Source organism: Miniopterus schreibersii (genome assembly GCF_964146895.1).
Source record: "Miniopterus schreibersii genome assembly, chromosome: X".
Taxonomy (NCBI): Eukaryota; Metazoa; Chordata; class Mammalia; order Chiroptera; family Miniopteridae; genus Miniopterus; species Miniopterus schreibersii.
In genome coordinates, this window is record NC_138104.1 from 63,454,660 (window position 1) to 63,474,304 (window position 19,645).

The 19,645-nt window shown below is 34.8% G+C and overlaps 1 protein-coding gene across 2 annotated transcripts in view; it reads right to left on the reverse strand.

Annotated features, from left to right (window-relative positions):
• ABCB7 (ATP binding cassette subfamily B member 7) overlaps positions 1–19,645 on the reverse strand; it is a 124,150-nt gene that overhangs the window by 14,062 nt on the left and 90,443 nt on the right. For both annotated transcript variants that reach the window (XM_081125833.1, XM_081125834.1), the window contains 10 exons: positions 19,004–19,272; positions 18,280–18,368; positions 18,100–18,187; positions 17,097–17,271; positions 15,860–16,017; positions 15,132–15,295; positions 14,847–14,976; positions 11,723–11,894; positions 2,560–2,663; positions 429–536 (listed from right to left, as the gene is read on the reverse strand). In XM_081125833.1, the coding sequence (XP_080981959.1) occupies positions 429–536; positions 2,560–2,663; positions 11,723–11,894; positions 14,847–14,976; positions 15,132–15,295; positions 15,860–16,017; positions 17,097–17,271; positions 18,100–18,187; positions 18,280–18,368; positions 19,004–19,272 (1,457 nt within the window). The remainder of the gene's footprint in view (positions 1–428; positions 537–2,559; positions 2,664–11,722; positions 11,895–14,846; positions 14,977–15,131; positions 15,296–15,859; positions 16,018–17,096; positions 17,272–18,099; positions 18,188–18,279; positions 18,369–19,003; positions 19,273–19,645) is intronic.

The following is a 19,645-nucleotide window of genomic DNA, read 5'->3' on the forward strand; positions in this document are numbered from 1 at the left end:
TTTATGATAACTTTATTTTAGACATAGGGTATGTATGGGCAGATATTAGAAAAAATGAAAATATAAAATACAGCAAAAGATGCTGAGCAAAGATTCTGTACAGAAAAAAAATGAATGCTGAAAAATTATTTTATAATATATATACCCTTTAAAACCTGCTTCTATCATATGAAGACTTAATGCTTTCCCAATCTAACTTTGCTTTTAATACTTCAACAAAGAGTGAGTTAATACAGTTTATTCCTTCTTGGATGTGACATCCATTATTTATTATCAAAAGGAGGTAAAAAGAGAACCCTATCAAAATTCAATCTCATTCAAAGAATACAAATTCTGTATATTTCTTTAGAAAAAATATTTCATTCACTTGTGTTTATTAAAATTCCCAATGTTCTTCAAATACTAAACTTTAAAGTTAAATCTCTTACCTTGTCCAAGACAATGATTTCATCTGCATCAACTACTGTTGACAATCTGTGTGCAATGAAAATAGAAGTTCTGTGTTTGACTGCATCCCTCATGGCACCAAGAATAGTCTGCAAGTTTGGCAACAAGAAGAGTAAGAGGAAAAAAAGATCTATTAGGTAAATGTAAATTAATTTTATATTATATAAACTTTATACCACTACCAAGTATTTGACTTAATCTAATAATAACTAATAAGAGAAAAACGATCAAAAAGGGAAGGCGAATATGACCATACTATCATGAAAAAAAATACCTTTAAGATAAGCAACATTTCTGTAGATTTTAAAGTCTAGGAGAAGGTGGATATTTTCTATATTTAAAAACAAACAAATCATAACTTTGAATACACTGACATTAGGAGCATATCCAGATATGATGTTTATCTGGTCAATGAGAGCAAAAATGAAATGAGGAGGGACTCAAATGGTAGAATGCAGAAATTTAAAAAAAAAAGATCAAGAGAAAAATAGAAGACTCAATGGGTACATGAGCATCTGCTTTTCCTTAGTTCAAACTCAGAGGACAGAATGAAGGACAAAGACAACTGTGAAGGTATAACTTGAGGAAACTTCTTTTTAAAACCATTTTGACTTCTTAATGCATTCTGGAAAATACATTTTTGTTTACTGCTTGTAAAGTGTGTGTGTATCTTAGGCCATATATATATATAATATATATATATATTATATATATGGTTATATTTGGAAACCTGGGTCTAAGTACAGCTAGCTAAATGGAAATAGCCATGTGGGAGATGGGGATATACCAAATGACTTCCTACAGATATTTCTAAACATTGTATTTACTAAAGAAATAAAATTATCAAGAGTACATGGTTACCCAGGAAAAGAAGACCTTATATTTTACTATTTGTAGACTGAAAAGAAAGTGCAGGGTCAATTCTAAGAAAAATGGTGATGTTTGTGGGGACTCCCACTTCCTAACCCTTAAGAAATTAAACTCTGATGTGCTCTCTGGACCTATTAAAAAGGGCCATTAAAATTTACCAAATCTGCTGGTAACTCATTCACTGGAGGGGGGGAGCGTTGTCTCTGTAACCTCTTAATGGGTTATGCTCTGTGAGATAATAAAGCTACATGGCTCAAATAATGACTGTTGCGAATCTTAATTTGTAGTAAATGTGGAGGATATATTTTTAGGTTCTTATAAACAGATTCCTACTCTGCCTATGACTGGGGTCTGGTCCTGCTTAAGGTTCCCTTTAAATATAACAAATCCTTATGATAAACTATTCATTTAGAAATTAAACTGTTTGAAACAGATGGCAAATCAAATAATGTGCCCTGAATCTTAATTCCATATGCAAATATTATGTCATACATGCTGTAAAACTGAAATTAGGCCTATCCTTCAACACTAGGATTTAACTATGGATTCAAATAAAATATCGGTGAATGGAAGCAATTGACAGTTAACATCTATCTATCTTAAATTGTAGACTAAGGGGATTCATTAATTAAATTGTCATTATTGTTAAGACTTCTGTATTTAATAGAAAGATGTTGTTATGAAATCTAATGTAGTTGATGAGTAATACCATGACATCAGTGTCACAACATCTTGGTATTTCACAGTACTTGAGAAATGAATATAAATTGATACCAGCACCACAGGCTGACAGGCTCTGTGTGCCTGATTTGCACCTCAGTGAGTTGCTCCATGATAAGTGAAAGGCTTTCTGGTGTATACTGTACCAATCATTTACATGAATTGTTTTAATGAGTGCTAAGTGACAGTAGAAAGACTAGAACCTTCTTCCTTTGTCAGTAGACTAGAGAATCACTGCAGCTTTGCAAAATGGAAGGGTAATACAACAAGAGCATAAGGTGTCTTACGGTTCCAAAAGAAGGCATATTTGCAAATGAAGTTAACAGTGTGATCTTTCAAAGCAATCTGGCATTCTTACTATCAACACTTGCTATCTGGGGAAAAATGGCTAGGAATTTTGCTCTATAGCACCTCCCACTGAAGTTCACTCAAAATACAAAAGAATGTAGCCATTTTACTGAAATTTCCAAGGAGAAAAATTAAGCATTGATAACTGAGCTTTGTATTTTCACCATCCTTTACCTCTTCAGTAATTGAATCTAACGATGAAGTGGCTTCATCATAGAGAATGACTGGAGGGTCCTTCAAAATGGCTCTTGCAATTGCTACTCTTTGCTTTTCTCCTCCTGGTAAAAACAAAATAGTTTAAGGAAGCATAGCATAAAGACATATTTTATGTTTCTAGTATTTGCATTGAATTTAACCAAGTAATACCTTCAACATTTTCCTTTACTGTGATCACTGTTCATTTTACTCAGTTCTAAGCGTCTAAGTTTACATGTGATATCCTTTGACAAACTATATTCTCTGGAACATAAATGTAGTTCTGGATTCTGACTTCATGGCAGGTGAAACAATGAAGAGGGGAGGTAAAAACTTTGATTCCACAATTATTCCTCTCACCAGAAATATGCTCATAACATGTTACTTTAAATGTACTTTATATTACTTCCCCATGAGTAGCAATCTCAGATAGAAAAATTTCACTATTAGAGAACTGAAAAAGCCAAATACAAATTCAATAGCTGAAACCTGAAGACACAAAACTATGGCTATCTAAATTTATCTCTTACCATTAAAAAGCACCATTCAGCCAGTATTCTCAAGGATTTTTTTGTCATAAAGCTATTATTTTCACAGCATTTTTTATAAGTTAAGGATATATATTTGATACCTCTTATTTAACTGTAGTTACTTGCATTTCAGAATTTTAAAAAAGAAAGGGCTTTGAGCTCGGCCGGCGTGGCTCAGTGTTTGAGCATCAACCTATGATCCAGGAGATCATGGTTCGATTCCCGGTAAGGGCACATGCCCAGATTATGGGTTCAATCCCCAGTGGGGCGTGCAGGAGGCAGCCAATCAATAACTCTCTCATCATTGATGCTTCGCTCTCTCTCTCCCCCTCTCCCTTCCTTTCTCTGAAATCAATAAAGACATTTTTTAAAAAAGGGCTTTGGGTAGTAAACACAATGCAATATACAGATGATGTATCATAGAGTTGTACACTTGAGACCTATATAATTTTATTAACCAATGTCACCCCAATAAATTTAATGAAAAAAAAATAAAGGACTTACTTTACCAGACAAAAAAAAGAGAACAGAGGTCCAAAAAGGTTAAGTGATTTGCTCAAGGTCACAGAGGAAGCACTAGTGGAATCTAGACTAAACCTAATTGACTTACAGTCCAAAGCTCTTCCTATCACAAGGTGCGAGAGCACATTTATTCCTAAATATTCTCTAGTGAAAATAAAGCAATAGTTCTTTCTTTACTGGGGCTCCTGTAGGTCTAAGGTCATCACCAGTCTTGTATACAACTATGGTTGGAAGTACAGGCACACTTATTTTATTGCACTTCAGAGATAATTTTTTTAACAAATTGAAGGTCTGTGGCATCTGTGCATCAAGCAAGTCTGTTGGCTTCCTTTTTCCAGCAGCATTTGTTCACTTTGTATCTCTGTGTCACATTTTGGTAATTCTCCCAATATGTCCAACTTTTACATTAATATTATAATTATTGTATTTGTTGTGGTGATCTCTGATCAGTGATCTTTGTTGTTACTATTGTAATTGTTTTGGGGCACTACAAACTATGCCCACATCAAACAGTGAATTTAATTTAAAAAATGTGTGCGTTCTGACTGCTGCACCAACCAGCTGTATCCGTTTCTCTCCTCCTTGGGTCTCCCTATTCCCTGAGACACAACAACATTGAAATTAGGTCCATTAATAACCTTATAATGGCCTCTAAGTGTTCAAGTGAAAGGAAGAGTCGTACATCTCTCACATTAAATGAAAAGCTAGCACTGATTAAGCTTAGTGAGGAAGGCATGTTGAAAGCTGAGAGAGGCTGAAATCTAGGCCAATTGTGTCAAACAGTTGGCCAAGTTGTGAATGCAAAGGGAAAGTTCATGAAGAAAATTAAAAGTTCTATACCAGTGAACATAACAATGATAAGAAAATGAAACAGTCTTATTGCTGATATGGAGAAAGTTTTAGTGGTATAGATAGAAAATCAAACAAGCCATGACATTCCGTTATGCTGAAGCCTAATCCAGAGCAAGGCCCTAATTCTCTTCAATTCTATGAAGTCTGAGACATGTGAGAAAGCTGCAGAACAAAAGTTTGAAACTTTAAGGAAAGAAGCCAACTCCATAACATAAAAGTGTTAGTTGAAGCATCAAGTGCTGATTTAGAAGCAGCAGCAAGTTATTCAGAGGATCTAGCTAGGAAAATTTATAAAGGTGGCTACACTAAACAACATATTTTCAATGTATACAAAACAGTCATATATTGGAAGACGACATCTAAGAGTTTCATAGCTAGAGAAGAGAAGTCAATGCCTGGCTTCAAAGATTCAAAGGAGAGGCTGACTCTCCTATTAGGGGCTAATAAAGCTGGTGACTTTAAGTTGAAACCAATGTTCATTCACCATCTGAAAATCCTCTAGGGCCCTTAAGAATTATGCTAAATCTACTCTGCCACATTCTAAAAATGTAACAAAGCCAGGCTGACAACACACATATTTACAATATGGTTTACTGAATTTAAAAAATATATATATTTTTATTGATTTCAGAGAGAGGAAGGGAGAGGGAGAAAAAGAAACATCAATGATGAGAGAGAATCATTGATAGGCTGCCTCCTGCATGCCCCCTACTGGGGATCAAGCCCGCAATCTGGGAATGTGCCCTGACCAGGAATCGAACTGTTATCTCCAGGTTAATAGGTCAACACAACCACTGAGCAACACTAGCAGGCCTACTGAATATTTTAAGCTCACTGTTGACACATATTCCACGGAAAAAAAGATTTCTTTCAAAAATACTGCTCATTGACAATGCACCTGGTCACCCAAGAGCTTTGATGGAGATGTACAATGAGATTAATGTTGTCTTCATGCCTGCTAACACAACATCCATTCTTCAGCCTATGGATCAAAGAGTAATTTCGACTCTCAAGTCTTATTATTTAAGAAATACATAGTGATTCTTCTGAAGGATCTGGGCAAAGTGAACTGAAAACCTTTTGGAAAGGATTCACCATTCTAGATATCATTAAGAACATTTGTGATTCATGGAAAGAGATAAAAATATCAACATTAACAGGACTTTTGAAGAAGCTGATTACAAACCTCATGGATGACTTAGAGGGGTTCAAGACTTCAGTGGAGGAAGTAAATGCAGATGTAGTGGAAATAGTAAGAGAACTAGAATTAGAAGTGGAGCCTGAAGATGTGACTGGATTGCAGCAATCTCATGATAAACCTATAAAGGATGGGAAATTACTTCTTATGGATGAGCAAAGAAATTGGTTTCTTGAAATAGAATCTATGCCTGGTGAAAATGCTGTGAAGACTTGAAGTGACTACCAAGGATTTAGTGTATTTCATAAATTTAGTGGATAAAGCAGCAGCAGGGTTTGAGAGGACTGACGCCAATTTGAAAGAAGATCTGTGGGTAACATGCTATTAAACAGCACCACATGCTACAGAGAAATGGTTTGTGAAAGAACAGTTAACTGATGAGGCAAACTGTTATTTTACTTTAAGAAATTGCCACAGCCACCCCAACATTCAGCAGCCACCTACCCTGAGCACTCAGCAGCCATTAACATTGAGGCAATATCCTCCACCAGCGGCCACCCCACCAAGACTGGGAGTCATAGTAGTTCTATCTAATACATAGGAACAAACACAAAGAGACAGCCAAATTGGGGAAACAAAGAAACAGGACCCAAATAAAGAACATGAATAATCTGCAGAAAAAGAGCTAAATGAAGTGAAGGCAAGCAATTTATCAGAAACAGAGCTCAAAGTAGTGGTTATAAGGATCCTACGGATCCTCACCATCATGAAAAAAGACGAAGAAATGATGAAAAATAATCAGGCAGAGAGGAAGAACACCAGAGCTGACATGAAGAACACATTAGAAGGAATAAACAGTAGGCTGGACAAAGCAGAGAAAGGAATCATCAATTTGGAAGATAAGGGACAAAAAAATCACCCAATAAGGGCAGCAAAACTAATAATGATAATACTACTACTACTAATAATAATAATGAACAAAGATAGTTTAAGGCACCTTTGGAACACGAAATGTAACAACATCCACATCATAGGATTAGCAGAAGGATAAGATAGTAAGAAAGAGATAGAGAGCATTTTTAAAGAAGTAATGACAGAAAACTTCCCTAAGCTGGTAAAGGAAAAAATCAAACAAGTTCAGGAAGCACAGAAAGTCCCAATCAATATAAACCCAGAGGCCTTACCAAGACATATCATAATTAAAATGGCCAAGGTCAAAGAAAAGGACAGAATCTTAAATTCAGCAAGAGAGAGAGAGTCAGGGAAAAGGGAGTTCCTGGGAGATTAAAGATGGCGGCTGACTTAGTGGAAGCTACACTATCCCAGGACCAAACTGGAATTGCAACTAAAATATAGAAAAACCATTCTGAATAATCAAATGCAACTGAAGGTGAGGTGGAGAGAATCCTCATGACCAAGGTGGAAAAATGGAGATCACATAGAGACTGGTAGGAAGTGAGATGTGAGAGGGCTGGCTGGGCTCCCACAGGCAGCAGCTGAAGGTCCAGGGGGAGAGCTCAGTAGTGGGGGATTCCCACTGAGGACTCCGGGGTCTAAACCCCAGGCTGGGCTTCTCAGCCAAGAGCACCAGAACTGAGAAAAGGGGCCACAAAACATCTGGCTGTGAAAAGCAGCAGAGTTTCTGTCTGCCAGGGAGAGGCGGCTGGAAAGGCAGGCACTCTCTTAAAGAGCCAATGCACAAAGTTTTGTGTGCAGCCACTCACTGTGAGCTCCAGCTGAGGGAGGGCAGAGTGGACTGGAGCTTTGTGAGGAGAATCTAGGGTTATGGGCTCTGGAGACAGAGCTCAGAGGGCACCCCTCTGGATTCCTGTGCCGAGTCATTCCCCATACTGCAGAGGACATCTTTCACAGACAGACATTTACTTTCCAAGCAGCTTTTACCTTAGAGGGAAGCAATTGCCCCACCCTGCTGGAAAACCTCTCGCCCTATCCAGAGGAGTTTCTACAGCCTGAGGCTAATGAAGATAATCAGATTAATCAGCCTGTAGGCAGAGAGAGACCTCAGAGTGCTTTGACTCTTTGCCTGATCTTCTCCTGGACCTGGGCCTTGGAATAGTAGACTTTGGTGTGCATCTTGGTCCTGTCCAACCATACTCAGCCCCAGCAGAGGAGACCTCAGCGAGGGTTGTGGATAGCTCCAAACAGGGTACAGAGGGCCAGTCACAAACTGAATCTGACATTGGCCTGCACCAGAGATCCTCCAAAAAGAATGAGAGTCCTAGAAGATCTACCTAATACATAGAAACAAAGCCAAACAGGCAGACAAAATGGGGAGACAAAAAAAACCAGCACCAATGAAGGAAAAAGAGAAGTCTCTAGAAAAAGAGCTATATGAAATAGAGATAAGCAATCTCTCAGATATAGAGTTCAGAATAGTGATTGTAAGGATGCTCAACAGCATGAAAAAAGATATGGAAACTATGAAAGAAATGAAGAATGACATAGCAGAAATAAAGAATACATTGGAAGGAATAAACAGCAGATTAGGGGAAACTGAGGATCATATCAGAGAATCAGAAGACAGGGTAGAAAAAAATCACTCAATCAGAGATCCAAAAAGAAAAAACATATATAAACCCAATATAAGAGCACAAAAATATATTTAAAAACTCCTGGTTGACTTTAAGGAGAGATTGACGGCAATATGGTCATAGTAGGGGACTTTAACACACTACTATCATCAATGGATAGATCTTCCAGACAAAATTATCAGCCAGAAAACAGAAACCATAAACAACACACTATATAAGATGGATTTAATTGATATTTACAGACTATTTTATCCCAAAGCAGCAGAATATACATTCTTCTCAAGTGCACATGGGATATTCTCAAAGACAGACATGTTAGGACACAAAATAAGTCTCAATAAATTTAAGAACATTGAAATCACATCCAGTATCTCCTCTGACCATAACAGCATGAAACTAGAAATCAACCACGGAAAACAAAAACCTCAAAAATATTCAAACACAACACAGAGGCTAAATAGCATGTTATTAAACAATCAATGAGTTACCAATGAGATAAAAAAATTTTAAAAAAGTTACCTGGAAACAAATTAAAATGAACACACAAGAACCCAAAATCTATGTACACACGAAAGCAGTCTTGAGAGTAAAGTTCACAGCATTACATGTGTACCTCAAGAAACAAGAAAAATCTCAAGTACAAAATCTAACCCTACAAATAAAAGAACTGGAAAAAGAACAGCAGGAAAAGCCCAAAACACCAATCAGAAAGAATATATGCACCCCTATGTTTACAGCAGTGTTATTTACAATAGCCAAGATCTGGAAACAGCCCAAGTGCCCATCAGTAGATGAGTGGATGAAAAAGCTGTGGTACATTTACAAAATGGAATACTACCTAGCTGTAAAAAGGAACTCTTATCTTTTCTGACAGCATAGATGGACCTGGAGATTATTATGTTAAGCAAAATAAGCCAGTTAGAGAAAGAAATATTGTAAGATCTCACTTATATGTGAAATCTAATGAATAAAATAAACTGATGAAAAAAACAGAACCAGAGACATGGATATATGGTATAGACTGACAAATGTCAGGGTGGAGGTAGGTGGTGCAGATGGGATGAAAGACGGTGAAGAAAATAGCCAAAGAACGTATATGAATAGTCCATGGACACAGATAACATGGTGAGGGCCAGAGGGAGAGGAGGGCATGGTCTGAGCAGAGGTGGACAAAGGGGGAGAAAATGGGGGACATCTATAATAATTTCAACAATAAAAAAAAGACGTTCCACCAGCAAAAATTGACTCGCTGAAGGCTCAGATGGTCCTTAGCATTTTTTAGCAATAAAATATTCTTAAATTAATGTATATATATTATTTTTAGACATATTCTATTATATACTTAATATACTACAATATAATATACTCTTAACTTTTATATGCTCTGAAAAACTAAAAAATTTGTGTGACTTGCTTTATTCTGATATTTCGTTTTATTGCGGTACTCTGGAACCCAAACCCAAAATATCTCCAAGGTATGCCTGTATAAAAGGTGGTGCTTTGCTGAATATGCCCCTTTTGGCTTCTTTTCTGTTATCCATTAATTTATTAATGTCTGAAAAAAATTATTTTTTAGTTTCAATAACCTCTTCAGGAAACAAGTTCCAACTTTTTATTATCTAGTACACCTAGTATTATTTTATTTTTATTTGTTCTGCAATTATTATCTCCAACCTGTAAAAGGAGCTCCTTATGTCTTATATTAATGCCTAAGTTTATATTAATACTATCTGCACTCTTCCCCATTTCATAAGATCAAAATTCTATCAAAGCAGGTACCATGACAGAACTGTTTATCTACCTAGCAACTCAGTAGCAGAAAGCTCCTAAGGGTAGACACTCACAGGAGGAACTTATTTTGTTTTGTTTTTTAATTTGAGATTTTTAATTAAATTCATTGGAGTGACATCGGTTAATAAAATTATATAGGTTTCAAGTGTACAATTCTATAATACATCGTACGTATATTGCATTGTGTTTACCGCCCAAAGTTTTTGATGTGCCTCCAAAATTTCAAATGGAAACCAACCTAGTTCCAATTTTATTGAATAGAATTCTAGAACTTGAAGAAGAGCATTTGTTTATCTCTACCAGAATATCAGCATAGATGCTAATACACTGCTCATTTTGAGATGCCTGGTTATAAGGTGATGGTTATTGGGTAAGAATAAAAATTTTTCATCCATTCCTACTCTCAAAGGCATGCTGAGAGGAAAAGTATGATTGGGAAATGCAATGTGGCATAGCTGAGTCAAAGTCATAAATTGTGGGAGCTAGCCTATATTATGTGACAAATTGGGAATTTCCAGAATTAGCCAAATGGACAAATAATCTGGTAAAATATAAAAATGAACTGGAATGATATAGGTACGTTATACTACTGGTTAATAACCAGATAATTATTACAAACTAACTTAATGTGAAAATAATCTTTGCTTAACATTTTCTAAACCTAGATCAAAACTTTTGAATAAGCTGCAAATTACTTGAGAGAAAGTTGGCCTATGCTTCATCTTTTAACTCTCAAATCATTTAGCATAGTAGACTGCACCTAGTATGTACCTAATCAATGCTGTGAATGATTAAAGCCAGTTTGTAACAAAGAGGAACGAGAATTCATTAAAATTCATGCTTACTATTCTTTATTCCCTTTTTGCCTTACCCCATCCCTAATCTATAAATTTTCTCCTCAAACTAAATTAGAATGAAGAATAAATATAAAGGATTTAGTATGTTTATATGAGTTACATTAAAACTCGCAGGCATTAGATATTGCTGTACTCTGGAATTCAAATAATTTGGGGCAAGGAAACATATTTATGGAGCCTCCAAAAAATTCAGTCATTTTGAAATAACTCATTATTAAACTTTATCAATCTCATAATTAGACACTTATATAGAGATGTAAAAGCCCCAAAATTTACTTGACTACTGAATCAACAATGACATGAAAATGAAGATTGCTGTAAGGGAAGTATGGTGTCAGATGAGTGCTATACTTATTGGGGTGATCATTTTGTAAGGTATTTGAAAGTCCAATCATTATATTATACATATGAAACTAATATATATTGCATGTCAACTGTAACTGAAAAGTTACAAAATAAGAAAGTATAGCAGTTAAGTATATCTTGTGCAAGGAAGTCTAAAGTATTGAAAACATCACATAATAATCTAGGAAATTATGATGAGATACTCTAGTAACTATCAAATTACTTCTCTCTACTCTTACTACTTTCCCAGGAGAATAATGATCTTGGCTTTCTTTTAATATTAAGAATATGGATAATAAGTTAATACTGATTTGAGCATATATCCATAACTTACTACTAAGCACTTAAATTTGCAGCTGCAAAAGAGAACTTACTTCTAGCATATTAGATTGTTTACAGTGATGGATAGGAGGTTGGGGACCTTGTCTAAAGCACTTGGATAAGCATTACGTTTGAATTCTGTCACTATATTTTCTAGAAGATGGCTCTGACAAATCAAAGTTTGAAGGGAGTATCCAAGTGTGGTGGTGGGGCAGATCTAAAATCTTTGATTACCTGAAAGCTTGAGCCCTCGTTCCCCTACTTGGGTGTCATATCCATGTGGCATTCGGAGAATTGCATCATGGAGTCCAGCTAATTTTGCCACTGCATACACATCCTCAGGTGAAGCACTGATGTTTCCATATAACAGGTTGTAGTAAATGGTATTATGGAAGAGGACAGCATCCTGGAGCAGATACACACACACATTTATGTTCATCATAAAGATTATTAAAACAATAGTAAAGATATAAAGGCATAAGGAGTAAAACATAATAACCCCCTTTATCACCTCCCTCATCCCTACAAGCCCATTCCCCTTCTCAGAGATAATCACCATGAACAATTTGTTATGCATCAGACTTTTTCCAATGCATTTATACGTCTAAATATACACCCTTTTATTATTTTGCAAATTGCGTTTTTAACATATCCTAGAGATTGTATATATCAGTAACACAAACCTACTTCATTCTTTTTAACAATTGTATAATACTAAGGATACATCATGATTTATTTATCCATTCCTCTATTGATGGACATTAATGTCATTTCCAAATTTTTGTTACTACAAAGAATGTTGAAATAAAATATCATTGTATATGTGACTTTGTGCACCCATGTATTTCTGTAAGAAGGATTCCTATAGGTAGACTGAGTTAAAACGTAATCATATGTTTGTCCATTGATAGTATTGCCTGACTGTCTTAAAGTGCTGACAAGTATAAATTCCAACCAACAGAGTACGAGTCTTGCCAAGTCTCCAAATGCTCAGCAATCCTGGATATTAGTAAGTTTTAGTTGTTGCTACTTTAGAGGTAAAATGTGCTTTTTGTTTAAATTAGCATTTCCCTAATACTACTGAGGCAGAATATGCCTTCATATGTTTCTTGAAGCTTTTAAATTGAACTTAAAACACAGAAAACAAAAAATTTATGTATTTTAGGTATTTTTTGGAGAAAGTTCACTGCAAATGTTCATTTGCTATTTCAACTTATTCTGACATAGCAAACTAAACCCAATTTAATTTGAGCATCTGTTTCCCACTTCCCTTTAGTCTCCAAATGATTGGAAGGCGATAGTTAGTAAGATGAAATAAAATTACTCCATTAGTTCAAATTAACCAAGATACTCAATTAAAACTTCTTAAACATCATAATCAACCCCAAAATTTCAGATGCTATTTAAATAATATTTTAATCATTTATATTCCTACTAATGTAGAATATTCTATTATTGAGTTGGTACTTAAACCCAATGAACGTAAAGTCCTATAAAGAGAAAATACTTATTTTTAAATATTTTATACTCAGAAAAAAGTTAACAAAGAAATGCGAACTGGAAACTCTGAAAATACAAAAAATGAGGTAAAATAAAAATTAATTAAATAATCTATAATCCTACCATCCAGCAATAACTACTATTAACCAAAACGTTTCTCCTATCTTTTTTTTCTATTGACATGTATTCATTTAATATTAAAAAATTGGGATATGATGTTTTGTTTTGGTATCCTCTTTTTCAAAAACTTCGTATCTGAGTATTTTGCCAAGACTCAATATTCTTTAAAAACATGGTATTTACATATGACATTTGATACTATGATAATTTAACCATCTACTTACTGTTAGACATTTATATTGTTTCTAACTTCTTCTATTATAAATACTGCTGTAATGAATATCCTTGCATATAAAAATCTGTTCACATCTATTTCCTTACTAAAAATTTCCTAGGGGCAGAATTACTGGAATAAAGGATATGAGTACTTTCCAGGCTCTTGATACATATTGCCAATTTGCTCATCAGGAAAGCTGTATACTTTCACCAGCAAAACAACAGACTGGCCATTTTACACAGCCTGGCCCAAATTGGATGTCATGAATTTTAAAATCCTTGACAATCTGGCAAGTAAAAAATGGCATCCCATGATTGATTTAATTTATATTGCTAAGGCCTCCAATGAGGATAAAAAACTTTCCTTTACTGACCACATATATATTTTCCTTAATGAATAAAATGTTTTATTTTTCAAAAGAACAAGAATCTGTTATATATAATTATATGGATGAAGACAATGAGCCCTAAGTAGGCACAGCCCAGAATTCAATTTACTTGATATACAGTTTAGGTCAGTGTTTTCCAACATATAGTCTATGGATCATCTGTATCAGAATCCCATAGATGGCATATTAAAAAACACAGGTTTCTCAGCCCCACATTGCCATCTTAAACGACAACTAAGGTGTGTGAGAGAGAGCTGGAATTTCAATAATCTCCCTAGGTGATTCATGCACATTGACATTTGGGATTCTCAATGAAAGGGAGGGGAGAGCAGAATGCAATGTATCAGATCATTTGGGGACCTTTTGCAAGCTACACATCCCTGTCCGATTCCTTCTCTACAGTTCTCCCAGAGATCTGATTCTGATTCTAGGCTGCAACTAATTCCCAGGTCTCTCTATTGGCTTTCAGCATAAGAAAATCTCACATCCTATAAAGCTATCTCCTTGTCTTCAAAATTCTTACTCTGAATTTATTTCCCCCTCTAAAGTCATTCAGCAAATACTTGTTAAATGCTTACTATGGGTCAGGAACTGTGCTTGGTACTGAGGGGACCGTGGTGAACAAGGCATACAAACTTGAAGTTGGAAGCCAAACTGTTTTGTAATTTTTATAAATTTACTATATCTAAACTGTTCAAAATTACAATAATTTTCATTTAGGGAACAATTACGTAATGGACACTGTGCTTGGTGTTTTATACATATTATCTCTAATCCATAATAATTCTCTCCTATAAGAGAAATAGTATCCTTGTTTTACAGACGAGGAAGCTGAGGCTCAAGACCACAGAATTTATGAGGGTTAGAGCTGAGGTTAGAATCAGGTTCTGCTTGATATCAGTGTTGGCTCTTTCCTCTATATTATGCTATCTTTCTAAGGCTTAAAAAATCTATCAATCATGCAGATTTTCGATTCACTTTTTTTCAGTCTTTTTAGTAACAGAATTTGACCTATAGGGCCTAATGTTTCCTAATTAGAACATATCAACTCCTTGAATTCAAATTATTCTAGTAAAAGAGCCACCAACACAATAAATCTTCCCCCAAGTGGTTTTCTTCTTTCATTTAAATACCTGGGGTACTACTCCCACTGCCCTCCGAAGGCTCTCCAGACTCACATCTTGTATATTTTGACCAGCAAGGTAAATGTTACCCTTTTGAGGCTCATAGAAGCGAAACAGCAGCCTCACTATTGTGCTTTTCCTGAAATTGGAGACAAGGAAAGGTTATTTAGCTCCTAACGGTATTAGGGAACCCCTGTTTTAAACCACAGTAATCATTCTATTTTGATAAAGAAAAAATATTACATCGGGAATCATTAATCGATGCAGAATTTTATAAATAACTAAATTACCCACCCTGACCCACTACCTCCTACAATGGCTACTTTCTTTCCTGCAGGGACTTCAAAAGATATTCCACTAAGAACTTTCTGCCCCTCAATGTATTCAAAATGCACATTATCAAAGGCGACTGTAGCTGTTTGTGGTGTGATCTGAAGGGAAGATGCCATCACTTTGTCCTAGCAGAAAAGAGAAGAAAGAAAAAAACCAGTCATTTTACATACTGCCTAGAGTAAAACTATGTAGATAATTTTTTAATTCAGAGAGAAAAAGGAAAATAATGGGAAGAAGGGGGTTTATAAGTAAAGTTAGACCACTTCCAAGCATGCTTTTAAAGATTTGTTTTTTCACTTCTCACTGCTAAGGTAAAAAATCCTGGATACTTTAATTTTTCAGTAATTTGGGTGGGAGAAGTAGAGGGATGCTGGACAGGGGAATAAGGAAGTCAAGGATGTGAGAAGAGTCAATTACACATTGTATATCATTATAATAAAAAGTAAATCAAGTGTAAGTACTTCAAATAATTCAAGATAACAAAATTTGGCTTTTAGGCATAATATTCTTTGCTAACATTGTAAGGTTTCTAAACATAGAAATAAAAGCTATAGAGACCTGTTAATAGACATGATAGTCTCAATTTCTGCAAAAAAAAAATTGGTTTCCTAACATGGTCATGTAAGAATAATCCTATTAATGGGACAAAGCTCACATGCTTTTAAAAAGGTACTAAATAAATTACTTACTTTAATTCGGGTGTCTACCTTGAGTAACGTAAACAACGTGTTCATGTCTATGAGTGCTTGTCTAGTTTCTCTATATACAGTTCCCAGAAAGTTCAGGGGTAATGAAAGCTGAAAAAGCAGTCCATTCACCATTACTAGATCTCCAACAGTAAGGGTACCTTAATATGTAGTTGACAGAAGAAAAAAAGAATATTTTAGATGTTATGAACTGTTCCAGTTTAAAGTAGAGAAGTTTATAGTCTATGACTCTGGAATACAGTTCAAAATGTACAAAATAAAAAATGTACAAAATGAGCAACTCTTAGCCTACTTAATATTTCAAAGCATTTTTAAATTAAATTTATTGGGGTGACATTAGTTAATAAAATTACATAGGTTTCAAGTGTACATTTCTATGATATACCATCTGTATATGGCATTGTGTCCAACGCCCAAAGTCAAATCTCCTTCTGTCACCATATATTTGACCCCCTTTATCCTTTACTCCATAATTTAGGAATACAGGGCACTTGATATATACTAAGTAGAATGGGAAAAATCCATCCATACACTATACATAATACACACACAAAAATGGTTTAAGTGAAGATAGAAACTAAAGGCTAAAAATCTCTCCTTAAGCTGTTTCTTTGTAATATAAAAAAGAAATTTAAAAAAGAGTATATATTAAAAGATTGGAGCAAATGCATGTCATGATTGAAAGTGATAAACCATGTATTAAGGTTACAGTGAATAAATGAATCCTAACTTGAGTGGGCAGGTAACAAATAAAAGGCACAGACATTATTTATTTTTGAAATATTTTTCAAATGAAAGACTATTAGAAAGGTTAAAAGATTACTAGTAATTCTAAAGAAAAGATTGCTTGAGTTTTAGTCCTTTGGACTAAACACTAGTTACACTACTTTTCAGGTCAATTAGTGAAATCAGAAATATTTAGATGCTGAAAAATGTTACTCCTGAAACAATCAGACTGTAGCCCCACAAAATATATAAACAGTAATTCCAACCAATGAGAGAGCCAGCTAAAATTGTAGTGTTAAACCAAAAGAAGTAAAAAAACATTACCATACAATCAAGAAAACACATTCTGATACAAAAAGGAAAGTACTCCAAGTATGTCAAAGCACATTACTGAATATGCTTTATAATTAAGACTAATATACACATTAATTAATCTTTATTTATAAAGGTTAAGTAAAACATCTGTAAATGTTAAAACCACAAGATCCATTACCTGCCACAATTCCCTGACTGGCAAGCACCATTATAGCTGTTAAACCAACACTGAAAATAGCACTTTGACCAAAGTTCAGCATAGCCAGAGTAGAGGTACTTTTCAATGAAGCATTCTCATATGTCTTCAAAAATCCATCATATCTTTGTGCTTCATAGTTTTCATTATTAAAATACTACAAAATATACAAAAATAGCAACTAAATACAAGTATAATTAGACTTTATTCTCTTAAGTGATTACTATCCTTTTTATCAGACTTCATGTACGGAAAAACTATGTAGTGCACATTCCATTTAAAAAACTGACTTTCAAAACACTGGACTATGGGTACTCTTGAAAAGTCCATAAAATTCATTCCATAAACACTTACTGAATGCCTAGTTAATTAAACCTATATCTTAAAAAGCCATCAATGGCACTTCATTCTTCATTCACAAGCCTTCCCTGTATACCCTGGAACTCTGAATTGACAGTTGTCATTGCTCCCGCCGCACTATGCCTTCTTGTATAGTCACCTGCATACTTACTTTAACTCTCTCAGTAGATTAGTAAATTCTGGGAGGGTAAGGATTAAACATGAACCAATTTTTACCATCCTCCTCCATCATAGGACTTAGTATAATGCTTTGCACACAAGAGGCATTCAATAATATTTGTTAAATGGAAAAATTAACAAATAAGCGAAAGAAGGCACTATGTGAGGCACTCCGAAGGATAGAGAGCCAAGAACTTACAGGTTAAATTGATTAGCTTAGTGTTCATCCTGAATCAAAATGCTAACCATATTCTTATCACTTTCTGATGGTGTCACAAAAAAATTGAGGTGGAAATAAAGGACAATTTCTAAATAAAAGAAAAACAACAAAGTACTATTGTTCTATCACACCTATAGATACTATCTGAATCCGAAGCTCTAACTTATAGAACCTATTAAATCAAATGGCAGGACAAATCTTAGTGTAGTATGAAAAGCCAAGGACAAGTATAATTAAACATAGTACCTTCACAGTTTCATAATTCAGCAGCGAGTCTATGGCAGCGTTACCTGCATCATTATCCGCTTTGTTCATTTCTATTCTAAATCTAGTTCTGTAAGATAAAGATTTGCATGGGTATGAAATGTTTGTTAAAGACGTATAACTAATTTCTGAACCTTGACCGGCCTCTGGGGAATACCTTACCTCCACCGTGTGATGGCAACTGTGAATACTGTATATGCACCAAGTGTCCCAAGAGTCACCAATGCAAACTGGGCACCGCATCTGTAATACTGAAGAAGGCAAAAGAAGAAAAGAGAAATAGTCATTGCTCTTGTCAAATAGTTTATAATATACAACAGCAAATCTTAGTCAAAAGATTTAAAAAAATATGTTGGTGAATAAATGAATAATTATTTGTGGAAGAAATCAAATACCTTAGAAAATCTACTTTAGGTAACAAGGGAAGAAAGCCAAGTTGCACTTGCCACATTGATGCTACTGTCAAATGTTGATAATAATAGTGCAAAGAGCCTTAAGAAGAATAATATATATATATTTACACACACACACACGTACATTATAATTTAAAAATGCGAAACTGTCTAAAATGTTATGAATAGTGAATTAGAAACCCAGATAATCTGAGTATACCAGTCTAAAGTTCTATTTTTAAAAATCCCTGCTAATAAAAATTGCAAGCACCAGCTAAATGACTGATCAATATTTAGAACTGAACAGCTCTTTAAAATAACAGCATAATAAAGATTTTGGACAGTCCCTTGAAACTTGTAGTAAATAATCAAATGAACTGCATAATCCTCTGGGACCATGGAATTGTGCTTTCAAACCATACCACAATAGTTTCAAGTACTAAATAGCTACTAATGAGAATGTAAAAGCTTGTAATAAAAACTGTTTTACTTACCAAAACACCACTGACAAGAGTGACCTCAAACATAATGGGAAGAAGATTAAATACCAAAGCACTCAGAACAAAACTGATACCCCTTGTCCCTCTGTCAATAGCCTTCGATAAAGCTCCTGTCTGTCTGCTGAGGTGGAAAGCCAGATCCAGGTTGTGAAGATGGAGAAAGACATTTTTGGCTATTCTTCGTATTGAATTTTGGGCTACCTTGCCAAATACTGCATTTCGAACTTCATTAAAAAAGGCAGCTCCGGCTCTTGATACACCATCTAATGATATATTCAAAAGAAAAAATGTTGTGTAAAAACACTAGAATCATAGGAGTGTAAAAATGATAAAGGCTCAGAAAGTATTTGTACAATGAATGAATATGCCACTGAATACCTACACTAAAAGAAACTTAGAAAGCATCTAGCCTAGCTTAGTGAGTACCAATCTTTCCACCACCATGGATCCCTTTCAATGTTATTCTCCCTATAGGTTCCAGGTGTTGATTTTTTTCCAACTAGATACTTTTAATACACAACAGCACATATGGCCTTATTGTGCATAAATATACAGTATATGTTCAGTTTTTTGTATCTAATTAAATACCCCCAAATAACAAACGATAAAATTGAGATACTGAAAAATCAAGTACAC